Raw genomic sequence first — 10,448 nt, 5'->3', positions numbered from 1 at the left:
TTAGGCGACTTGAAACGAACCGAACTGTGCCGGTGCTGTACCGAAAGTGCCGAACTGCAAGATTTGTTAAATTTGTTAAAATCTGATAGACCTGGCAACCGTGCGAGATGATTTTGACAACTGGCAGTGCTCCCATTTCATATGTAAAATCGAACCGGAGGTGTGTAAAGCCCTATAAATGTTATTTTTATAAGGCTTTAGAGGTGTGCCGTTTGATATTTCTGCAGTGCCGGGGCACTATGTGCTGAGTGTCCGACCCCTTGCGTGCGTGCAAAAATCCAGCTTTCCACGAGCGATAATGGCAGCTATTGAGCACAAGTGGGCACAATCTTTTGACATTCATTGCAGGAGCGTCGAGTTTGCCCTGACAGAGTTCCCAAGAAACAATTTCCGACTGATCAAACGCGTTTATTGCTGATTTTATTCAACCTGTGGCTGAACTATGGTTTAGGCACAGAGAACAGATTAACACCCAAGTAACCGCTAAGCAATGCATTAAGCTTGAAAACAGCTTTATATTTGCAAGTTACATGCTGCCAGATATAATTCAGTATTGTCAATGCATAGAAGCTCTAAAATCGCATTTTCAATGCTGAATTAAAAGTTAGTTAAAGCACTATGAAAAGCTGATTAGATGCTCTAAGCAAGCTTTATTGCCGTTACCGCCATTAAAAGAGCTGGTTTGAATGCTGTTCACACTTGCAGGAGATCTCATTGCGAACGTACTTGTGATGATAAAAGGAAAAATGCTTCCCTCTCTTTTTATCTTATGCAAAATCCTGCACCGCTGTTAGAACGAACATCGGACTACTTAGCGTTAAAAGATGTACGCTTCGGTAAATAGACCGGACTCGCACTCGCTCTTCAATTTACCCAATTGAACTTGCGTTGAAATATGCGCTTCGATCGATATAGAACCGGACTCGCTCTCGTATTTCAGTCACTGATAGGTTGATATCAGTCCAAAAGGCCGGACTCGCTTTTCCTCTTCGATTTATATAATCTGACTACTGTTTACCTGACTCACTGCGAATATGCGTATTATTGAAATAAAAACGTAACCATACGTTTTATTCGTTTATAACGCATATGCAGTTAATATCGATAACAAACGATTTTTTATAAGTTGTGCTTTTGTTATTGCATTTAATTTGTAAAAAGTTGCATAAATAACGATTCAGTTTCACAATACAATTACAATTACAATTAAAAATACAATTATTGCGTACTACTGGCACATGAAATATAATGAAAAATAACGTACTTATATTTTTAGTGATCAAAATTAACGATATTTTCGATACAAGGGCGATATTTTTCGAAACTTTCGAACCAACACAATCCCGCGAACACAACGCATATTCGCAGTGAGTCAGGTAATACAGTAGAAATACTCAGAGGTGAGAGATACGCGGAAGTAGCCATCTTGGGAGCCAATCGAGCAGCGAGAATTGTCAAAAGGGAGCCAATCGAACACGCATACTGTTTGCTTAAATGTTTGATTAACAAGTATTGAAATAGTTATGAAATCTACTTAAGCTATTATCACGCACCTTGAATATTATACTCGTACACAGTGTGCATAAAGCTTTGCAATGCATTTTACACTGATTAAGTAGAAAGATATATCGCTTTATTGTGCAAAATTGATGTAAATAAAACTGAAGCGGATCATGTTGAAAACAATTAAGTCACACTGCTACAGCATTTTGCTCCGCAACAAGTGCTGGCAGTTTTTGTACACTGATGCCAAGGGATTTCCAGTAAGACGTATAAGTGCGTAGTAATCAGAGATTACTTTTGTAATCATTTACGAATTAAAGCGGGGTACGCTGCTGAAAAGAAAACAGCTCAAGAAAAAATCTTGCTATTTACCGAAGAAATTTTGACAACTCCAATGCAAGCAACCACCTGTCATTTTTTCTTGTGGTAATAATTGCGCCGGATATTATTCCGTAAGGAAAAGTGACGTTTTAATTCACCTGCGTGTAAAACTGCGCCATCTGAACGTGAAATAATATTTCTTATGAAGTGCGTACTGCTTAAGAAATCGTAAACGAAATCGATTTCTTGAGCATTTCTTGTCCTATCTTTTTACCCATTACTTTTCAGCAGCGTACCCCGCTTAATTAGGTAATGAATGGTAATCACTAGAGTAATCAATGATAATCTTAAGTAATCATTGGTAATCATGATTATTTTATAGTAATCGCAAGAGATTGATTACTGGTAATCAGAGGTAATCAGTAAAGTAATCAAAAGTAACTTTTTTCAAAGGTGCGTAGTAACCATTGTTGTTGGAAACCCCTTGACTGATGCCAACTCGTTGGCTTTTGTTTCCGCGTATCTCTTACTGTGAGTATTTCTAGTTTCGCCCTTTTTCGTGCAGAGATAATCCCACCATCTATAAAATTACCTTTCAAGTTGACAATAGGTAAGTCTGAAGCTTTACAAAAATTGCCGTCTTTGTAATGCTTTATGCAAGTCTCGAGTCGAATGAAACAAAACGAAGAAAACGAACCAAAGTAGTCGAAGGTTTACTCGGTTTGCTGGGTTGTGCAGAAAGGTGATACACTTGGCTTTGTATTGATTAGTTCAAAATTGTGCAGTGTTTTAAATTTTCTGTAAAGATTGTTCGAAAAATTTGCTCACAAAAAGTTTTATCTGCTTGCGCATTCTGAAGAACACCAGGTAAGCTTTTTTAACTGAAAGGGGTCGTATTTACAATTTTAATCCGAATCTCTTCGCCATTGGATGAATTTTATTAACACGCAGAATGCGTTCCAGATTGCAAAATTTTTTCTTGTGAAACACCTAATTTGTAAAGTTTGAAACATGGCTGTCTGTTCTTTTGTCCACCAATAAAGAATAGAATCATTCTTTCTCAATAATTGATATGGCGAATACTAAAAGCATTTCAGTAGATATCGTCCATTTGCTTTTTAAGTTGAGAAGGACAGACAAACAAAAATATTTGCGTGTACGAATGAACGACCGCTGCGAGTGTCGAGTCCTTGAACAACGTAATTAATAGATTGAAATTTAAAAATTTCCGCTTATTTTCGTTAGCATCACAAAAATGCAACAAATGATTACGTTTCGTTCCTACTTATTTGTTGTATTTTAGATTTAAAAACATTTTCAAGTGAATAGTAATTTTATTTTGTTTTTTTCGCTTTAAAGAGCATGAGAATGAAGATGCCCGACCAAAACGTTGGCAGCAGCAGCTCTAACAGCGGCTTCTCCACTAACGGCAACTATAGCGACGGCTATGACTCCGATCCGGAGGGTTACATAACACCTCCCAATGATGATAGCTCGTTTGGGGGTCCCAACTACGATGAGGACTTCTCCGAGTATCTGTGGATGGAGAACGAAGAAGAATTTGACAAGCAGGAAATGCAACGACTGGAGGAGGAAGCCCTCATGGAGCAGTGCATCGAGGCAATGCTGCAGGACGAGCTGCAGGAAGCGCTGGAGTGCGAAGAACAGGAAGCCAATGCTGCCCTAAACGACCTCACGAATTCGAAGGAAAGGTAATCATAATAAATACAAAATTTGGAAAATTTGTTTTCGATGTTGTCTGATGTATCCACCAAAATGCGGTTGTGATCTTAGATTCTATATGATGTGGTGATATCTAAAGCTTGAGTGAAAGTTTTTAACAAAATATGTTGAGAGTTTTCTTTGTCCTCTCACGAAGATTTATATGTTTTTTATTAAATGCATCAGCTCGATTCAATTTTCGTGATGTATGGGGGCGGCCACCATCATGTTAAGGGTTTCCCATTATAAGCAAGTAAAATTATCGACTGTAGAATCGAATTTATTTACCTTATAACATTCACGCCTATGCTGTTCGTGAAGTACCCATGTCGTCTACATTCCACGGGAATGTAAGACACTCCTAAAATTTTTAGAGCTGTCTGTATTACAGTGAAACTAAAATTAAAATTAAAAAACTCCGATATTTACTCCTATTCTTATAGCTTTGAAACCAACTCACTACTAACGATGCAATTCTCGTGTTCAATTCTTAGCTCGAAGGACTTGTGCATCGCCCTGTCCGCGCTGCAGGTCAACAAAGACCGGAAAGTAAACGTAGAAACATCGACTTTGAATCCTCTAGCAGCGGAATTCGTGCCGTCGATTGTATCACTGTCGAACCCTTAGGCGAGACCACAGATCTCTCTATTCGTTTTATCTTCCTTCACGAAGTATACACAGATATACCGATACAGACCAGGACACACCGACACGAATCACACAAACTCAAACACACATACAACCATACTCAAACAAACAAACACACACACACATACACTCCAGAGGTAGGCCAAACGTGAAAAAATACTCAAGTTAAAAACAAGATTGGAGCCAGGAAGGAAGAAAGAAGACAAAACAAAATCGAAAACGAAACAACAAACCATAAAATCGGGGAAAATGCACCCACCAATTGTTACAATTGCGTTTACTTTTCTATGAAAAGTAACGTTGAGTATTGTGGCGAGGACTAAACGGAACACCGAACGGATAAGAGAAACGATCGCGCCTAAGCAAGCACTGCAAACCTAGTTGGTTTAGCGTACAAAAGCATTAAATTTTTTCGTTCTCGAATTCTGTAACTGAATTGAGAACGCAGCAATGCAACAAAAAAAAGAAGAAAAATGCAATTGTTAATATTTCCGCATAGCACACACACTGTATTGTATTGGCAAAGGAATTAAACTAACTCTTTGACATAAGTAGGTTTCTAGTATTTGAACTGTGACTAAACCGCGAAAAATGTCCGATATATTTACAAAGGAAAAACATTAAATTTGTTGTGAATATTTGTTCGTAGATTTGCAAAAATGGCATGTTTTGTCCATCTAGTTACGATACTGCAGGTCTTGCGTTTGAGTTACATGGAAATATTTCTTGTATGTTTTCCGTTAGAGTAGTTTATAATGCTTTTGTCCAATTGATACAAAAAAAAAAATAAAATAAAATATGGCTGCCTATCGATTATGAACGATTAAAGTAGATTTTTGAAGACTAAAATTGTAGCATTGACAAACGAAGCGTACAATTTTTTGGCCCATGTTTGAATGGTTTTACCGGTAAATTGCCGAAACATTGCTGTGGATTATTGCATACTATTATAGTTCCTTAGTTCTACTTGAGAAGTCGTTGATTCGTCAGAAACGACGAATCAACACTCGATTATTAATAAGTGCAGTATGTTTTGTGACTTCAGAGAGTCAAAAAAAAAAAAAAAAGAATCAAGATATCAAAAATGTACAAAAAAAAAGACATAACGAAAAAATAAATGCTGTTATTACTAGTTTGTGACAGAGGTGGTCGGGTCCAGCGTTTTCAAGGTGGGTTTGATAAAAAAAATAAGTATTCTGATTCAGGTTTGAAAAAATCTAAAACCCGACCATCTCTAGTTTGTGACCAATCATGATTTAGTGACAACAAAATTGTTAGATAAAATAGACGTATAATATAGTCTTCATATTTTCGGTATGACTCAATCATATATGATCTATGTTTAATGTGTTTGGTACGGCAATTTCTACTTTTAAAACAAGCTAAGTAGTAGGTATCGAATGCTGAAATATTGGTTTTATTTTCGGTTTCAAACTACCACTAGACAATGTCGGTTTATTCAGTTTTTTTTTGTCGCAACGAGTAAAAAAAATATTCCTTAGTTTTGCTGTTAAACTGTCGTTGTGGTATGGCCACTATGTAGAAGAAAATTCTAAAACAAGAAAATAATAAAATCCAACGTAGATAATACGGCAGAATTATACTAAATTGACGCCAAGTCTGAAACAACGTACGTGTATGGGGAGGATTCCAAATCCTTCCAGGCAATATTGTAGTTTTTCAACCTGTGATACGTTGCTTCTGTAATCGATTTCAAAAGGGAAAAGTATTCCTATCTCTCTACCTTTCCATTGTATTTTTACCGAATTGGTCATATTTTTAAACAACAATTAGAAGCGTGAGTGCTAGCGTGGATATCGACGAAAGTTGGAGTCAAGTTGTAAAATCATGTCCCTGCATTTAAAACGAAGGAGAAAATCATTCAGTTTTAGTCCTTCCCGTTTTATAGTGATTTTTTTTTTATTTATTTAATAATTAGGATAGCAGCGCAAAAATACGTTTTACGTGTCAGAAAAATAAGTTCAAACAACAATCGTGTGATAGTAATAATAAAAAATAATAAAAACTGAATGGTTGAAACTGTTGACATTTTAAGTGATGACAAGGTAGGCCTAATATTTGAAATCACTATTATTTTTGTGCGCTTTTACTCTATTTATTTATTCAATAGGCTCGATTTAGCCCCAATCATTGTCAGGTTAATATATAAATGGTTAAGTCGAATCAAGTCAGTAAAATGCTATCAAACGTGTACAACTTACTTACTTACTTACTTAATTGGCCTAACGTCTCACGACAAGGCCTTACTTACTTACTTACTTACTTAATTGGCCTAACGTCTTATGACAAGGCCTGCGCAGTATAATTTCTCCATCTGTTTCGGTCCATGGCAACTGATCTCCAGTTCCGCGGGCACCCAGTGCTCGCCAGATCTCGCTCCACCTGGTCTTGCCACCTCGCTCGCTGTGCCCCTCTTCGTCTTGTTCCTACCGGATTTGATGCGAAAACCATTTTTGCAGGATAGTTGTCCGGCATTCTAGCAACATGTCCTGCCCAACGTATCCGTCCAGCTTTAACCACTTTCTGAATACTTGGTTCGCCGTAGAGACGCGCGAGCTCGTGGTTCATTCTTCGCCTCCATACACCGTTCTCTTGCACTCCGCCAAAGATGGTTCTTAGCACCCGCCGTTCGAAAACTCCGAGTGCTCGTAGGTCCTCTTCTAGCAATGTCCACGTTTCGTGCCCGTAGAGGACAACCGGTCTAATTAGCGTTTTGTACAGTGTGCACTTTGTACGGGGGCTCAGATTGTTCGACCGCAAGTGTTTGTGGAGTCCGTAGTAGGCCCGACTTCCGCTAATAATACGTCTTTTAATCTCACGGCTGGTATTGTTGTCCTCTGTTGCCAGCGAGCCAAGGTATACGAACTCGTCGACTACCTCGAACTCATCCCCGTCGGTTACCACGGTGCTGCCCAAGCGAGCCCTGTCGCGCTCGGTCCCGCCCGCCAGCATATACTTCGTTTAGACGTATTTATCTGCAAACCAATCTTCTCTGCTTCGCGTTTCAGTCTGGTGTACTGATCTTCCACCGCCTCAAATGTTCTGCCGACAGCATCCACGTCGTCAGCAAAGCAGATAAATTGACTGGATTTGTTGAAAATCGTGCCCCGCATTTCAATCGCCGCTCGCCTTATAACACCTTCAAGCGCAATGTTGAATAGCAGGCAGGAAAGACCATCTCCTTGTCGAAGTCCCCTGCGAGATTCGAATGGGTCCGACAATCCACCCGAGATTCTCACACAGCACTGGATCCCATCCATCGTAGCCATGATAAGTCTAGTAAGCTTACCCGGAAAGCCGTTTTCGTCCAAAATTTTCCATAGCTCTTGTCGGTTTACGCTATCATATGCGGCTTTGAAATCGATGAACAGGTGGTGCGTGGGGACTCGGAATTCGCGGCACTTCTGGAGGATCTGCCGCAGGGTGAAGATTTGGTCTGTTGTAGACCGACCCTCCATGAAGCCGGCCTGGTAACTTCCCACAAATCTATTGGCTATTGGCGATAGTCGATGAAAGAGGACTTGGGACAGCACTTTGTAGGCGGCATTCAGGATAGTGATGGCTCGGTAGTTCTCACAATCCAGCTTATCACCTTTCTTGTAGATAGGGCAGATAACCCCGTCTTTCCACTCCTCCGGTAGTCGTTCCGTATCCCAAATCTTGACAATCAATTGATGCAGACAGCCGGCCAACTTGTCCGGGCCCATTTTAATAAGTTCCGCTCCACTGCCATCCTTTCCCGCTGCTTTGTTGTTCTTCAGCCGCTGGATGGCTTCTTTAACTTCCCTTATCGATGGGGGTGGCACATCTTCGTCGCTTGCTACACCAATGTGGTCACTTCCTCCGCTATCATGGTCTTCCTCCTGCACGCCATTCACGACAAGGCCTGCGCAGTATAATTTCTCCATCTATTTCGGTCCATGGCAGCTGGTCTCCAGTTCTGCGGGCACCCTGTGCTCACCGGATCTCGCTCCACCTGGTGTTGCCCCTTCGCCTCCTACCGGATTCGATGCGAAAACATTTTTGCAGGATAGTTGTCCGGCATTCTAGCAACATGTCCTGCCCAACGTATCCGTCCAGCTTTAACCACTTTCTGGATACTTGATTCGCCGCAGAGACGCGCAAGATCGTGGTTCATTCTTCACCTCCATACACCGTTCTCTTGCACTCCGCCAAAGATGGTTCTTAGCACCCGCCGTTCGAAAACTCCGAGTGCTTGTAGTATGTCCTCTTCCACGTTTCGTGCCCGCAGAGGACAACCGGTCTAATTAGCGTTTTGTACAGTGTGCACTTTGTACGGGGGCTCAGATTATTCGACCGCAAGTGTTTGTGGAGTCCGTAGTAGGCCCGACTTCCGCTAATAATACGCCTTTTAATCTCCCGGCTGGTATTGTTGTCCTCTGTTGCCAGTGAGCCAAGGTATACGAAATCGTCGACTACCTCAAACACATCCCCGTCGATTACCACGGTACTGCCCAAGCGGGCCATGTTGCGCTCAGTCCCGCCCGCCAGCATATAGTTCGTTTTAGACGTATTTCCATCTTCTAGTCGAAGGCCCCTGCGAGATTCCAATGGATCCGACAATCCACCCGAGATTCGCACACAGCACTGGATCCCATCCATCGTAGCCATACGTCGAGTAAGCTTACCCGTTTTCGTCCAAAATTTTCCATGGCTCTTGTTGGTTTACGCTATCATATGAGGTTTTGAAATTGATAAACAGATGGTGCGTGGGGACTCGGAATTCGCGGCACTTCTGGAGAATCTGTCGCAGGGTGAAGATTTGGTCCGTTGTAGACCGACCCTCTATGAAACCGGCCTTGTAACTTTCCACAATCTATTGGCTATTGGCGATAGTCGGTGGAAGATGACTTGTAACAGCACTTTGTAGGCATTCAGGATAGTGATCGCTCGATAGTTCTCACAATCCTGCTTATCGCTGCTATGCTTAATTCTTAATCTGCTCATTCGGGGGTTGATCGACCACCACCCGATCACTCGCTTCTGCATCTCGCCCATCACTATAAAAGCTGTGCCCAGCTCGTGTGTATTTCCGCAGCTCTGGTAGATGGTATGACCATCTCTATACGTACGTACCATCGTTCCTTTCCAGCATACCTCCTGCAGTGCTACGATGTCGAACTTGCGGCTCTTCACTTCTTTAGAAAGCACGTTGGTACTTTCGAGGAAATTTAAAGACCGACAGTTCCATGTTCCTAATTTCCAATCGTGAGTCCGTTTTGGTCGCCTGGGTATTTGCCGATTGTTCCGATTAGAGTTAATAATAATAATAATAATTACTTACGGAGTCCATTGCTTTGATTTTTTTAGGGCTTGCAAAGCCCGCAACCAACCCCACAGTATCGCCGGAGGGCCAACGTAGCTCGAAGGAGCCCTCCTCCCCTGTCAGCATACGACCTTGGTTTCCACCGGGGTTGGTTACTCGATCGCCACCGAGGTTGCTCCTATCCCGGCTGGTACCACGAGGAGGTAGGGGTAGGAGTTGCTGGGTAAGAGGCTGTGGACCACTGTGGGGTCTATTTTAGGCCCAGTGCACAAGGCAGGCTTGAGGCTTCGGCTTGCCATTTCCTCACTCATTGTGCAAAAAGTCCAACTTTTTTCATTCAACACGATGAGCAGAGCTGCTGCCACAAATGAGAAATACATCCACGCAATGAGAAATAGACCAAACATAAAGAGAAATATTAACAAACTTTAGATTTCTCATTGTGAATTTAGAGAAAAATTAGATTTCTCATTGTCTCATGTGTTTCTCAAAAATGAGAAACTTTCGAAATCGCTCGTACTGCAGCAAGCTACGGCACGCGAAAGTTGAATCAATATATATAGAATGCCAGTGTCGCTGCAGTGCTCGTGGTAAACATCACACATTTGAAAATTACGTATTTACACTGTATGCGCATATGTGTGAGTGATCGATTCGAAACGGGAATCTGATTGTCAAACTAAAAAGGCAACCCAATAAAAAATCCTTCTGCTTTTCCGTAAATCACGTAGGATAAATCACCCGATTTGGTCGTTTTGGGGTATTTCGTCGGCAGGAAAATTTTCTATTGGGCAATTTGACAATGTAGTTTCCGTATCCAAGACACGAACCAGCAACATGTTTGCCACCAAAATATCCATGAAACACCAGCGACACTGGCATTCTATATATATTGATTATACTCACGCGAATTACATTGTTGCCAGTCCATATCGCAATCGACGTT

The 10,448-nt window shown here is 41.3% G+C and overlaps 1 protein-coding gene across 1 annotated transcript; it reads left to right on the top strand.

Annotated features, from left to right (window-relative positions):
* Window positions 1–2,533: 2,533 nt before the first annotated feature.
* LOC128738797 (polyadenylate-binding protein-interacting protein 2) lies at window positions 2,534–6,188 on the top strand. Its single transcript, XM_053834193.1, has 3 exons — window positions 2,534–2,691; window positions 3,184–3,536; window positions 4,041–6,188. The coding sequence occupies exons 2-3, from the start codon at window positions 3,187–3,189 to the stop codon at window positions 4,171–4,173; spliced, it is 483 nt and encodes a 160-aa protein (XP_053690168.1). The 5' UTR covers window positions 2,534–2,691; window positions 3,184–3,186; the 3' UTR covers window positions 4,174–6,188.
* Window positions 6,189–10,448: the final 4,260 nt, after the last annotated feature.

The sequence above is a fragment of the Sabethes cyaneus genome, chromosome 1 (genome assembly GCF_943734655.1).
Source record: "Sabethes cyaneus chromosome 1, idSabCyanKW18_F2, whole genome shotgun sequence".
NCBI lineage: Eukaryota > Metazoa > Arthropoda > Insecta > Diptera > Culicidae > Sabethes > Sabethes cyaneus.
This window is presented reverse-complemented; position numbering and strand designations above follow the sequence as displayed.

Coding starts and splice junctions, on each gene's coding strand:
- LOC128738797 (XM_053834193.1), top strand. CDS start 3,187: ATGAGAATGAAGATGCCCGACCAAAACGTTGGCAGCAGCAGCTCTAAC. Junction 3,537..4,040: donor CTCACGAATTCGAAGGAAAG/GTAATCATAATA, acceptor TTCAATTCTTAG/CTCGAAGGACTTGTGCATCG.